This window comes from Candida theae, assembly GCF_024610275.1.
Source record: "Candida theae strain CBS 12239 chromosome Unknown scaffold44, whole genome shotgun sequence".
Lineage (NCBI taxonomy): Eukaryota > Fungi > Ascomycota > Pichiomycetes > Serinales > Debaryomycetaceae > Lodderomyces > Lodderomyces theae.
The window spans coordinates 38570-53185 of NW_026261382.1; the positions used below are offsets into that span (position 1 = coordinate 38570).

The 14616-nt window shown below is 41.8% G+C and overlaps 5 protein-coding genes across 5 annotated transcripts; 2 read left to right on the forward strand and 3 right to left on the reverse strand. All coding sequences in view use genetic code 12, as the record gives it.

Moving 5' to 3' along the window:
* Positions 1-91: 91 nt before the first annotated feature.
* KGF57_001342 (uncharacterized protein) lies at positions 92-3221 on the reverse strand (the record flags this gene model as incomplete). The annotated part of the gene is made up of 2 exons (XM_051750537.1): positions 92-2084; positions 2230-3221. The coding sequence occupies 2 exons, from the start codon at positions 3219-3221 to the stop codon at positions 92-94; spliced, it is 2985 nt and encodes a 994-aa protein (XP_051610155.1).
* A 202-nt stretch (positions 3222-3423) lies between these two features.
* Positions 3424-4989, reverse strand: KGF57_001343 (uncharacterized protein; the record flags this gene model as incomplete). The annotated part of the gene is made up of 1 exon (XM_051750538.1): positions 3424-4989. The coding sequence occupies one exon, from the start codon at positions 4987-4989 to the stop codon at positions 3424-3426; it is 1566 nt and encodes a 521-aa protein (XP_051610156.1).
* Positions 4990-6076: 1087 nt separating this feature from the next.
* On the forward strand, positions 6077-8662 carry BCR1 (transcription factor BCR1; the record flags this gene model as incomplete). Its single annotated transcript, XM_051750539.1, has 1 exon — positions 6077-8662. The coding sequence occupies one exon, from the start codon at positions 6077-6079 to the stop codon at positions 8660-8662; it is 2586 nt and encodes an 861-aa protein (XP_051610157.1).
* Positions 8663-9621: 959 nt separating this feature from the next.
* On the forward strand, positions 9622-12171 carry KGF57_001345 (uncharacterized protein; the record flags this gene model as incomplete). Its single annotated transcript, XM_051750540.1, has 1 exon — positions 9622-12171. The coding sequence occupies one exon, from the start codon at positions 9622-9624 to the stop codon at positions 12169-12171; it is 2550 nt and encodes an 849-aa protein (XP_051610158.1).
* A 144-nt stretch (positions 12172-12315) lies between these two features.
* On the reverse strand, positions 12316-14463 carry KGF57_001346 (uncharacterized protein; the record flags this gene model as incomplete). Its single annotated transcript, XM_051750541.1, has 1 exon — positions 12316-14463. The coding sequence occupies one exon, from the start codon at positions 14461-14463 to the stop codon at positions 12316-12318; it is 2148 nt and encodes a 715-aa protein (XP_051610159.1).
* Positions 14464-14616: the final 153 nt, after the last annotated feature.

Sequence of the window (14616 nt, forward strand, 5' to 3'; positions counted from 1 at the left end):
TATTGAGTTGACTCTGTATACACCTGTATATATAAATGCTTAGTACAAGTCTGATTACAATTGAACAACAGCTTGTAAATCAGTTTCCAACCTATATCCTGTTAACTTCCTTAAACCTCTCCAACAACTCATTGACCCTCTTTCTTCGTAGCGATAGTTCGCCTTTAACCTCGGAACCACCTCCAGTTCCACTACCATCGCTACCCACAACCCCTTGAACCCCACAAACAGTCAATCTATTCCTCAATGTCATAAACGTACTCGACTGTGGCAAAATCATCAATATGCCATACAAGGTTTTGTACAAAAATGGGTAATTTTCCGGTTCGAGCAATTGTAATCGCAATTTAATGAATATTGGCAGCTCCAACAACTGAATAAGGACGTCCAACTGGGTGAGTAGTTGAGATGTGGCTTCCACCTCAGACAAATTCTTTATTATTTGATACGACAATTCATAATTTGACGTTAGTAAGCATAAAGCAATGGCACTGGGAGCATTAAAACACCAACTTTTGAACAATGTGGCAAATAAGGACCAATCCTTCAGTGATGTAGTCAAGTCTAAAGTTTTCAACTTTTTTCTAAATGGAGCCAACTCACTGGATGTGAGGAGTATATTGTTTAGAGTCACAATCAACATATTGGCGAATTCTAACTTGGATTGATCAGGTATCTCCAGATCTTGTATATTGGTTTTCTCGCTACTCCGACGCAATTGCTGATTATCGTGTTGATCCAGATTTAGCTTTTGATGCGATGACTTCAGTTCCCGCTTTTGTTCTTGCTGCTGCTGCTCTTGCTGCTGGTGATAGTGTTGTTGCAACACTTCCGACAACGTAGTGAAGATAATTTCCGAGTTCAAGCAAAGACATAGCTTTCTAATAATGAATTCAATTTTGATGGATTTCTCATAACCCTCCACTTGAATCAATTTCAACAACTTGACAATAAAATCTTTGAAAAATTCCGGATTCGATTCCGAGATCCTCGCCAACAATTGCAACACTTTGAGTATAACTTCGTTGCTTGTGTCATACTTGAGCAAATCAATCAATTCAAACTTGTAAGTAGATTGAAAGAATTTCAAAAAATCAACTGGATTATGTTCGTATATGAAGATTAGCCATTCCAAGGAGGTGATTCGTGAAAGTTCGTAGTCACTGGTGCCATTTGCTCCAGCCATGCTGGTTGATATAGTTGCCATTGACGACGAGACTGGCTTCAAGTACTCATTGATGATGGCCGATAATGTTTGTGGCAACTGTGTTGAGTTGAACTTGGTCATACTTTCATCATTGACTCCATATAGTTCAAACAAGGACACATCGTCATAAACTTTGCCCAAAAACGCTTGCAAACTGAAGCTGACATTGATAAGCTGGTTTTGCAATTCAAGATCTTGGGTTTGTTCCGTAACAGTTATGTTTTTCAAGATGACTGAGATACACTCTGGCAAAGCAATGAGTACATCTTGTGGCGAAACATCAATCAATGCCTGTAACCATTTCAAAGCAATAAACTGTACGTCACAATATGTTTCTCTTGAGTCAATGAGAAGATCATTCTTGGCAACCGTTTCTTGCTTTTCAAACTCACGCAAAAAGGAAACCAAAATGGTAATAATTTTCAGGTACTCGATGTAAATGTCTTGACCAAAGGGCACTTCATCCAGTTCTTTATCTTCCTCATCGTTAATGCCCACTCCATCTAAATTCAACTCTGTGGAATTTTGAATGGACAATGAGGTGTCCTGTTTCTTGTGAATGATGGTTGTATCATAAGACTTTATACTTGATTCACCATCATCATCAACAGCATCTTGACTCTCCTTTGCAGTTTTATCCTCGTTCTCTTCTTTGGAGCTCTTGTCCTCATTTTTTGGCTTTCCAAACTCGTTCAATTTTTTCCTCACTCCACTCTCACCATCCTTTCCCTTACCCTCAGCTTCCTCTGCCTTCTGTTCCTTATCCTTTTCTTTCTCCTTTTCCTTCTCTCTCTCCTTCTCCTTCTCCCTCTCCTTCTCCTTCTTTTCCCTTTCAATTTCTTGTTCTCGCAACTTGCGTTTATGTTCAATCTTGACTCTTGAAATCCCCTTGATCTCCTTCAAAAACACATTCAACAAANTCCTTCTCCTTCTCCTTCTCCTTCTCCTTCTCCTTCTCCTTCTCCTTCTCCTTCTCCTTCTCCTTCTCCTTCTTTTCCCTTTCAATTTCTTGTTCTCGCAACTTGCGTTTATGTTCAATCTTGACTCTTGAAATCCCCTTGATCTCCTTCAAAAACACATTCAACAAATTCTGTGTCTCCAACTTGATATCACTAGGTGAATTATTTAAAATGAATCGGACCAAAGGTTTCAAAAAACTAGGCAAAAAGGTAATCAACTCCAAGTTTGGTATATCATCAAACAATTCAAGCCAACTGAGTAGAAACTTTTTCGTAAATGGATCAACGGTATACATTCTCTCCAACAAGGTCGGCATAAATTTGGGTAACAGGAATGCCTTTGCTGGGTCCTGGGGGTTGCTCAACTGCATTATTTCATCGCTTCCCTGAGACCTCAACAAATCAGCAAACGCCAACTCTCCCAGATCAGGCTGTTGCTGGAGTGATGTTTGTCCTTGTCCTTGTCCTTGCCCTTGTCCTTGTCCCTGTTGCTCTTGCAAATTTTGTGCATACCTCTGTTGTTGTAATATACTCACATAGCTCGTAGCTTTCGCACTAATAATGTCCTTGACCAACCTATCCAAGATATCGGCTGCATTCTTAACACTGCTCTCAGCATCACTCACCAAGATGCACAACACGTCGAAAACCTCATTAATGTATAGCAAAATCTCTCCTCTGGCAATCTTGGCGACATTGTACAACGACTCGCATGCATAATATCGCACACGAGCATCCGTATCGCGAAACGTGGCGAAAATGGGTCGGATTATATCGTCAAGAAAGTAGGCAATTGCAAAAGAGCCCACTGCTACGGAAACGCTCCCCAATGCTGTAATGGCACCCATTTTGGCCGAGTTGGACCCACTGGTCATGGTCATTGTTGTTAATTCGTGAATGATGCGATATATTGTTTGACTATCATTTCGACTTAAGGCAGACTTTGTTAGTGATTCAATTTGGAATGCAGTGGCTTTTCGCTTCTCGTAGATATGGTTGGAAAGGTCCTTGATTATCGATTGGTCGAGGACCGGCTGTTGAGTTGAAGGCGCCATTGAGTCTCTTGAAAAAATGGGGGGATGTATGGAGAAATACTGATACTACAGTTAAGTGGGATACCGACAAATTTTTATTTCGCTTGTTGTAACAATACACGCGCATACAAATACAAATACAATACACACAATACAAAACCAACCAACTTTAAAAATTCATTACATTAATTCATTACATATATATACTTTCTTTCCCATTTTTTCAATCCACTATTTTTCTCTTTTTAGTAGGTGAAGGAGAAACATTTGACAAGTGCCCTTCAACAACTGAATCAGAAGGTGAAGGGATATAAGCGGATCTGCTGGGAAGAATTCTTTGTAAATCAACAAGTCCCAGTTCTGAAATTTCATCAGCAGAAGGCAATTGTATGTGGAAGTTGATGTACAAGTTTCCACGACGGAAGTTTTCATGACTCCGTGTCACATTCTCAACATACAATGGATCTTGTCTATCATTAGGCTGAACAATCTTGCCGTTGTTTGCTAGTAGCTCGGTGTTTATGGGCATACCCAAACCATGTATCACTTTCGGCTCATTGGTATTTATTGTACCCACTACTTCCCCCTCTAGTACTTTTTCACTATTGATTGATTGATAGCCATGACAATTTATGTATATCTTGAGAAATTGGCCCACACGTAGAAAATTGGGCACCATCACCTCCCCTCCCATTAATGCAGTCTTTAAATCCAATTCATAATTCATAAACAAGTCGTTATTTTTGCGCACCAAGTAAGAATGAGGCTTTTGTCGAAGTTCAATAATTAAGTCGCCAGGGATAATGTTTCTGCCTTCATCGGACTCTCCCTTGACAATGATGATATCACCGGACTTGGCGCCTGGTGGGACATAAACTTGGATAATTTTGGTTTCCTCAACATACCCTCCATCACAATAGATGCACTTGTCCTCTGGCCTCATGTAAATACCAGTACCCTGACAAGCCGCACAGGAGCTCGTTTGTTTATACTGTGCAAACTGGTTATATTGAATAATCATTACTCTTCCCAGACCAAGGCATGTTTTGCACGTCTTGACATTCAACCCTCCACATCCATCACAGCGTAAGCATTTAGTGATTTTTGGAAGTGAGAGTTTGACAACCTTGCCATACATTAAATCGTGTAGCGTGACGTCACAACAGTGATGTATATCATCACCATGGACTAATTGGTTCTGTAGTGGCTCTCCATATGGTTTCACCACCTTCTTCATTGGTTGTTGTTGTTGTTGTTGCTGCTGCTGCTGCTGCTGTTGTTGCTGAAAACCAGATGCACGGCGCATGTGTTCAAAAGGGGATGTGGTGGACGAATGTGATGATGAAAAAAATGAATTTGAATTGGAAAACATTGAGTTTATATCATCAAACACTTGGGTAAACATATCGTTGGCGAATGGATGTTGGAAGTTGCGTCTGCTGCTGCTGCTGCCGCCGCCGCCCCCACCTGCACCTCTTGATGTTGCTGATGCTGTGTAGAAATGGCGAAACTGTTGTGGGGATGCATTGTACAGTGGCGACTCATCAGCAACCACAACCAGGTCTAATCCTTCCTCTCCAAACTTATCATAAACTGATCGTTGTTTGGAATCTTTGAGAACTTCGTAAGCTCTCGTCATTTCTTTAAACTTTTCAGTCAACTGTGGATCATGATTAGTCTTATCGGGGTGGTATTTTAGTGCTAGCTTTTTATATGCTCGCGATATTTCTTCAACAGTAGCTGTGGATGTGACTGAAAGGGTATCGTACAAGTATGTTTCCCTCACCATGACCGACAAATAGGCGAACTAATGTGTTGTGAAGCTGAATAAAAATCTTTGATCTTTCTAGGGGCGATGTCGTCGTATGTGGTTGCCAGGTGAACGAAATCGACGTATATCAGACTTTGTGTGCGGTGATTAGAAGTGACTTGTTCAGAAAGACAGTTGACAAAGGGCGGGTGGAGTCGTGTATGACTTTTTGCCTTTGGAGATGGATATACATATATATATATATATATGTATGTATGTATGTATGTATGGGGTGTGAAAAGGTTCCTATCTCCGCGCCTACCTCTGGCTGAATAATGTTCCTTTTCTTGTGATTTGCCAGTGTGTATGTAGATTGGTTAACTCTTCACTTCTGAATATGTTTGACTGTACGTGGGTGTTTGGCAAAGTAAGAATGACAAATGAAGTGAATATATTTGGATGTAGTAATAGTTGGAGAGGTGGGTTTGTAACTGGTGGACCAAACAANGACAAAAGACAAAAGACAAAAGCAGGAGGAAAAAGGAACCCGACAGTTTTTTTTATATTTATTATTTTATTTTTTTTTCTTCCTTTTCTTTTCACTCTTTAACAAGAAACAAAAAAAAAAATAAAACTCTCAACCTCTCTGACCAACATTCCTTCCCAAAGCTCAGGCACACTCGTATACACACCGTCGGCTGACTTCTATACTATCTACTTTCTTTATCTAGCTCCTTAACCAAAATAAGGAAAAGCAAGACAAAGAGAGAGAGAGAGAAAAAAGAAGAGGAGACCAAGAGAAAATAAAACTGCAGTCTCTGTACCACCACGCAAGAAAAGAAAACAGACGACACCGTCATCAGTCAACTCACACACCAACACCCAAAGCAAAGCAAAGTAAACAGCAATTACTGTCTACTTCAACGACTTTACCACCAACTACTTTTCAGATTATCGCTTTAACCTCTTCTACACTGGAAACAAACATTTGTTTTTTTTTTCACCAACTCAATTTCATTTCATATTCTTCGAGCAAAGAGAGGGTAAGAATACCATTAGATGACACTACACGTTATACGATACGCACGTCTCCTTTCAATATAGCCAGATATACACATTACATCATATGAATTCTGTACGATCGCCTCAGTCTCCCACACAAGTTCAAGTCCCAATGCAAATGCAAATACCAATGCCAATGCAGCGCCACCAACACCCGCTGCAACAGCCACAAGCACCACAACAGCAGGTGCAGCTGCTGCTGCAGCTACCACAGCCACACCTCCCAGGTATAAACTCTCTACCATCTATATCTGGTCACCATTTTACAACTCATCGTCCTTTTGACAGTCTGCAGCTGCCTCCAATACATCTACACCCACACCCACACTCACACTCACAGCGATCTCAACTGAATTCAAATTTACCTCCTCCTCCACCTATAGTGTCATCACAACAACACTACCCATTACCTTCGTTGAGAGCTCCACCTCCACCACTCACGAGCAATCTCAACAACAGCCATAACAGCATCAACAATTTCCACAACAACAACACTGGCAACACTGGCAATCCCAGCAATGCCAACAATATTAGCAATGGCAATGTTGCTGCTGCCAGTGTTTTGTCCTCGTTCCCACAATTGACTCCCACTGTAACCAATGCCACACATTCAACAGTATCCACCATTTCAACCCTTTCCTCATCATCTTCAACCGAATCAGCAGTGTCGTCTTCTTCGTCAAATAATACCAACGGTTCCAAACCGAAAAGTAAACGGTCGAGTAAAGGTAGAGTGTTTCAATGCACTGGATATCCTGGTTGTAACATGTCATTCACTCGAAGTGAACACTTGGCAAGACACAAGAGAAAACATACTGGAGAACGTCCATTCACTTGTCCTTATTGTTCTAAAAACTTCAGTAGGTTGGATAATCTACGTCAACATAAGCAAACTGTACATGCTTATGAGACTTATTTGACTAAGGACAAGAATGATAGCAAGTTGTTGATTGAGAGATCGAAGATGAAGAAAAAGTTGAAACAGGGTGAACAAAAGAAGCAACTGGAAGCAAACATGCAGCAACATCTGCATCTGCAACATCTGCATCTGCAGCAGCAGCAGCAGCAGTACCTCCAGCAGCAACAGCAACAGCAACAACAAGGAAACCCTCAATATACGTATGGTCGAAACTTGCAACACCTACCAGCTCCACAAAACACACTTCCTACGTTTGCCCAGTCTCAATATGGAAATCGGGTATATATGTCTGGTACTCATCCACATCCTATTCAAAGCCAGCAGCAATCGCCACCACCACAACCTCTACTGAAGGGTGGATTCTCCAACGGACAGTACCTGATTGCAATGCAACCACCAATGTCGCAACTGCAGTCCCCACTACCACAACCGTCGTCACTTGCCCAAAAACAACATCAGTCACTTGATGGTCAACCTCTGATGTCGCAAGCTACTTACCAAAAACCATTGCCTCCATTACCTCCTCAGGCTGACGACCAGTCGCAAAACATTCAACAAACAACATTGCTACCTATACAAAAGGAAGCACATGTGCAGCAACAACAGCAGCAACAACAGCAGCAGCAACAGCAAATATCTCCTCCTCAAGGTTCCACCCCCACTTCCACAACCACCTCTTCTTCTTCTACTTCTCATGGTGATTTAAAACTACCTACACATACGTTCAAGCCGAAAAAGAGGCCTCAACCGTTATCACTACATCATTCAGCTTACAATAGCGATGAAGACTTAGCTGACCCAATGGAAGAGGATGATGATGATGATGATGATGACGTACCTAGACTGGCGCAAGCACCACCGGTTCCTGGATCTGTCATGAGTGAGTCGCATCCTAGGTCTATTCACAATTCTATTAGCGGATTAAAGAATATTGGTGCCAGTTTCCCGCAACCTCCTAAATCGGCGTCACTGGCAGTACCACCAACACCAAGTTTGGTGAGTCCTTTATCGCCAATGTTTCATATGGCATTTGGCACGAGTAGCAATAGCCGGACTCCATTTCAACATCAACAGCAACAGCAACAGCAACAGCAACAGCAACAGCAACAGCAACAGCAACAGCAACAGCAACAGCAACAGCAACAGCAACATCAGCAGCAACAGCAACAGCAACAGCAACATCAGGCTGGTTTGGCTAGACCATCATCTTTAATTGCAAATTCAAATACGAGCATCAACATCGGTAATAACGGACCAATGAAGTCCCCCTTTTCGCAAAATTTTCACCTGACTTCAACACCAACCACACAAACGCATGAGCAAGGTAGACAATCCCAACAACCTCACGATGGGGATGGGAACCACCAGTTTCCTAGTTTACCACCCCTAAAGAACTTGACAATACCTGTAAACGTTCACGACAGTGATGTGGATATCAGCGCCAGAGTTGGTGGAGAACAACTGCGTGAAAATAGTCGAGAGGTCAATGGTTACAGCGTTGGAAGCGTGGGCAGTCTAATACACAATGATGATAGTAGTGCCACCAACGCTGCAAACACAAGCAGCATGGATGCCAGCTCTACTGTTGCCACTTCAACTACAGCTAATAATCACCATACTGGTGCTAGCACTACTATGAATACGACGACAGGTGATGCTGGATCATTTTCTGCTACAGGCAAGAGTAACTGGTTGAAGGGAGTATTGAATAGCGAGGAGAAGAGACAGTAAATGTGGAGACACTAGGTTAAAGTGGCTACTTTATCGGATCGGGTAGAGTAGGAAAGCGTGATCAACGCTTTTGTGTTTGTAGTTGTTGAAAAGATCAAATGAGTGAGCAATGAAAGACATGAATGTATTTACTTCTAAGAATTTGCCCCTCTCTTTTTTTTCTCTTTTTTTTTTTTCTTTTTTTTCGGTATGTTGATATCTTTGGTGGCCGGATGTAGCTTTTTAACTCCGATGTCTTTTTTCTGTGCCGACAAAGGATGGAAAAAAAAAAGGGTTCATTTTCAAACGAGGATAATGTAGCCAATAAAGGATGAACATGGAGGACGAATGCTGGCATCCTGCTAACTTGTTACTCATCCTCATTGAAATGGCCACATGAACTAGTTGTTATTGTAATCACGTGAAGAGAGAAAGTTGACTTTTCGTAGACTTTATCTGCCTCCGTTGTTCAATCTAAAAATAGAATACTTAAGGAGCAAGGACAATAGTAAAGAGTGAAAGATGCTCTTGAGGAAGAGTTGGTGACCTCTATAGATTCTCACACCAACGGTTAAACAAGGTTCTCTTCACCGTTTCTCCTCTCTACAGTGAGATATTGTCTATCTGCTGGTAATCCTTTTTTTTTATTACCGGAAAATTAATTCTCTTCTCTTTTTCTCTCTTGACAAATCCGCGCATTTAATTAATTTTTCTTGTCTCTCTCTCTCTCTCTCTATCTTTCTATTTCTATCTTTCTCATCTTTCTGTAACCTTCTACATATACGTCTTGTGACTTACAGATCTATTGGCTTTAACTGATTGATCCCACCACCTTTCCCGCAACTAAAGTAAAGGACAAGCAGCGAGGATCTTTTTACTGCCGGATACCAGCTCACACACATGCACAAGTACACACCCATACAAAAACGTCTAGTCCATAATCGAGAATTGCTAATTGTATAAAAGAACAACTACCAAAGATGACTACTCCGCCAAAGTCGCCGTCTGATCAGCTGAGATTGTTGCTGCCACAGCCAACTTTGAGAGCTGGAAATGGAGCTGGATACCGGGCGACGTTGTTGAATGAGGATGATTTTCTACATAAGGAGGAGGAGGACGACGAGGGGGAGAAGGAAGACAGTATGGATAGCGAAGAAGAAGAAGAACAGGAAAGAGAGCACGCTCAGGGCCACGGAAGTGATAAGGTCAACATACACAGCTACAATGCTGTGGACGATAATGGTGAAGCAGCTCATCCTGCTGTCAATGGTGCTCCTGATGATGAGCATCAGGTCAGTGACTTTAATCCGATGTCGAGGGGGGCAACTGCTCTCAGTCGTCGGCTAACTAAAAGTGATGCTGAATCAATAGTTGGCGGTGATTCAATCAGAAATGTTCATGACGAATATGAAGCTGACGTGTACATGGATCACCCCACTGCTGACCCTGACAAGCCAACTGAAGATCAAGAGGTCAAAATTGGCGATCATACATTCACTGACACCAAGATGAAGCAATACAACCCCAACCAAAAAGTATTTTCATTTGCGTTACCATTTGGTGGTGGGTTTTCCTCCTTGCGAGAAAACGTTGCGCGGCATTTACACCAGTTGAAAAATATTGACGTTCCATTTGTGAAACACGATGAAGAGCACAAGATCGATGAAGAATTACATCGTAAAGTTGAATTACGATTACAGCGACAACAATCAATCAGCACTGTAGATGAAGAACAGTATTTCAAGGGGTTTAAGGGAGTCGACGATGGTAGAAGTGAAGCGATAAGACACGCACTAACACCCAATTTTAATGAGTTGTTACCCATCAAGAATAAAAAGGACTTGCCTGATTACGAGTCCATTTATGATCGGATTGACGGTAATATTGTTATCATGGGTGGGTATCGAGGATCGATTCTTCGCGACACCAAAACTCACAAGCGAGTATGGATCCCGTTGAAAGCGGGGTTCAATTTGAGGAAAATCGATTTGCTTTTGGGGCCAAATAAGGAAGATGAATGGAATGCCGAGGAAAAGATGTACCCCGATGGGATACTTTCTCATGTTGGTCCTATTGATGTGTGTAGAAAATTGATCAAGAAACTTGATGCTAATCCCAATGTCAATATTCACGAATTCGGTTATGATTGGCGATTAAGTGGTGATTACGTGTCACATAAATTGGAAGAGTTTCTCACCAAGATTCATCAAGAAACGGGTAAGCCGACATTGGTGATTGCCCATTCGATGGGTGGATTAATGGTTCATGGAGCAGTTCAAAGGAATCCTAAATTGTTTCGGTCAGTGGTGTATGTGGGTTCGCCAAGTGAGTGTTTGAATATTCTTGGGCCTATAAGGTTTGGTGATTCCGTGTTGCTTTCTGATAAGATACTTACTTTTGAAACGAATTTCATGATGAGATCGAGTTTCATCTTTTTGCCATTGAGTGGAGAAACTTTTTACGACAAGAAAACAAAGGAAAAGTACAAGATTGATTTTTTTGATCCTGATAATTGGGTTGAGTATAATTTGAACCCGTTGGTGTCAAAGCAAAGAAAAATTGAAGCTGAATCAAAGGGAAAGAAGTTGAATGAGCAACATAGGCTGAGAACCTTTTCAATTGCATCAAGTATTGGATTAACGAGGTCTCCTTCACCTCCTTCGTCGATCATTTCATCATCGACTTTCCCCAGCATCAATCAGATTAGCTCCAAATTTTCCAAAATGTATCGTTCGACGTCGTTGAAAAAGTTCAAGCGCGGCTCCGATTCAGCAACAGACGAATCATCGCCACCTCCATCATCGGCATCCGCATCCGCATCAGCAACAACAACAGCAACAACAACAACAGTAACTGCAACAGCAACAGCAGCAGCAACAACGCCATCATCAACCTTGAACGGCGATGCTGCTTCACCAGCTAGATCTTCTTCTTCGTCTCCTTCCCCCTCACCTCCCCCTTCTTCATCAAACGACGCTCCTTGCGCTTCTGAACCACAACCACCAGCAGCCACGTCCATGGTTCCAGGTGTCGATTCCACCGGGACACAGTCCACACCACACCCCCATCAGTACTCATTCACGTTTGCCGAATCGTATCGCTACTTGAGCGAAACCTTGGAGTCAACCAAAAAATACGTTCTATCATTAGAGCACGACCCGAAACTAGCAGCAGAATATCCGCCAATGGCAATGGTCTACGGCAACAGGATCCCCTCAGTGCGGGGATCTCTAGTTCGGTCAAGACAAGACATTAAAGATGGAAACTATTATGAGTTCTTTTATGGACATGGAGACGGTGTCATTCATCAGAAATGGCTCATGCCTGAAAAGAAGGGTTTCACTTTTTATGATAAGCATACTGGGACTGGAGAAATTGTGGGCAAGTTTGCTAGTGAGGCGGCACATGTGGGGTTGATGACCGATTTGGATACTATGGGCAAAGCTTTGAATGCTGTCTTTGAGGCGGAAAAGTTTTGGGAGCAGAAGAAGTTGCTGCAGAGGAGAAAAATGAGGGAGAACTCTGCATAGATAGAGGACACAATTTAGAGTAGAATAATAATTCAGCATTTGCGTGTATATAGAAAGCACCATTTTTTTGTTGAGCGTAAATACAGATCTCTAAGCTAATGACGGAATATCGAGCCTCAACAGCATCAACCTCGGCAGCTTCAACTAGACTGCCAATTTTGGTTGAACAAACCTGATGGCATCGTTAACACTCTTGTCCTTTTCTGGCAAGACATTATTTCTCTGGTCAATCATAAACTTGCTGAAATATTCATCAACTTGTTTCAATCCACCCACGGAGAACTCAACCACTTGAGCCACATGTGTATCAGGTCTTGCAATCAAGATTGCACCTGCTTGCTTGTCAATTCCATAGGTCTTGTAGATATCAACTGCAGTTCCATCATAGGCTTTTCCAGCACCACTGAAAATTCTCCAGTAATCAGTACGTCCCTTGAAGTCGATAGATCTGGTAAATTGCGGGAAATCATGGAACTCAATATCGTTTCTTGTGGATGCGTGAATGGTTAATATCTCAATCACTGAGCTGGGGAAAGCATTAACTGGGGTATAACGCTTTATAAAACTATCCTTCTCTTCAAGTGCATCGTTGAACTTGTTCAATATATCCCAATTGGACTTGAACTGTTGTAAATCTCCTGGGAAAATCAAAACTCTAAATCTTCCATCCGATGGCATCTTGTCAACCAAATGCAACAATTTGTAATCAATTTGACCCAACACGAAATCACTAAGCAACCTTCTTCCAACGGGGACTTTATTAGCCAATGGATGGAAAACCCCTTCTGATTCTTCGCCTTCGCGGGCTTTGGCCCCAGTTTTATTAACCATGATTGAGTCTTGATAATCGGAAATTGTTCCACTGGCAAATTTACCACCTTGGACATAAACTTGATGGAATTCATCCAAATCAACACCACCATCTTCATTGGACCCCTCCAATTTTTCGGCACTTGGAATCATGGGTTTACCACTAAACAAACGAGAAAACTTGTGATCAAATTCAATCAAGTCGTGAGCAACCTTCTTTCTCTCCAATTCATAAGTTTGCAAGATTTCTTGCTTGGCCAATCCTTTACAAACAAGGGCAAACTTATATCCTAAGTTGTAAGCATCTTGCATAGACACATTCATACCTTGACCTGCTTTTGGTGAATGGGTGTGGCATGCATCTCCGGATATGAATACACGGTTGTTTCTGTGGAATCCAGTAGCGACACGCTGTCCGATTTGATACCCGGTAAACCAACTTACATCAGTAGCGTCCAAGTTGAAAGGTTGGATGATTTCCTTGGCTTGTCTGACAATAGATTCGGGAGTGATTTTGGACCTGTCGATTCTTCCCTTTGATTTGGCACCCCCATCAGCACCGGCACCCTCACTGCCATCCTCTTCTCTGGCAACTTCTTTCAATTGGATGTAGAGACGGCATATATCATTTTCTCTTGGAATAATCATCATTGATCCGCTATCTTTGGAATGGATAGCACATCTGCTTCTAATATCAGGGAAATCGGTAATTGGAACAATATCAACAACTCCCCAAATGAAATCGGTGGACTCTCCTTGCATTTCAATGTCCAATTGTTTTCTAACCCAACTGTGGGCACCATCAGATCCAAGGACATACTTGGCTTTGATAAGTTCAAAGTCTTCAACATTGCCATCATTTACATGGTCCGCATAAAACTTGTCTTGATCCCCGTCAAATTGTCTAAACAATCCATTGGCTATTTTGCCATATTGTTCCGGGTTGGCCAAATCATCCGACACCTTCTTGACCAAAACTTCAACGGCATAATCCTGATCACCTTTCATAGTCTCGTCAATCTTGATGGAAACTGGCATATATGGACGTTCGACTTTAACTTTCCCCTCAGAAAACTCCTCAATCGAATTTTGGAGCCAGTTTTCAATCTTGCCCTGATGGATAACACATTCATGGAACCTTGAAATACCAGGAATGAAATCAGGAATACGTGATTTTCTTCCCAAAACTCCCTTTTCATTAGGGGACCAGAAACTCATCTCCATCATATCGTTGGAAGCTTTCCATGCTTTGTCCAAAGTGACGAAATCAAATTGATCTTCACTAAATGATTGGAATATTTCAAATGAACGGCTTTGTAAACCATCAGCTTGGCCAGCATATATCTTTCCTGCTCGTTTGTCAATGATTCTGAATGGGATTCCACATCTTGCTAACCATACAGCACACATCAATCCCGATGGACCAGCACCAATGATTAACACATCTGTTCTAGATTCTTTGATTGTCTTTAATGAAGGCATAGCGTTGTTGTAGTAATAGTGGGTTTAGTTGGTGTTTGACATAAACATGGGAAGTACAGGATGGATGTACACGTATATATATATATATATATACATATATCTATGTGAGTACGCGTGTAGAAAATATCTTGGTACAACCACGATAGATTGTGG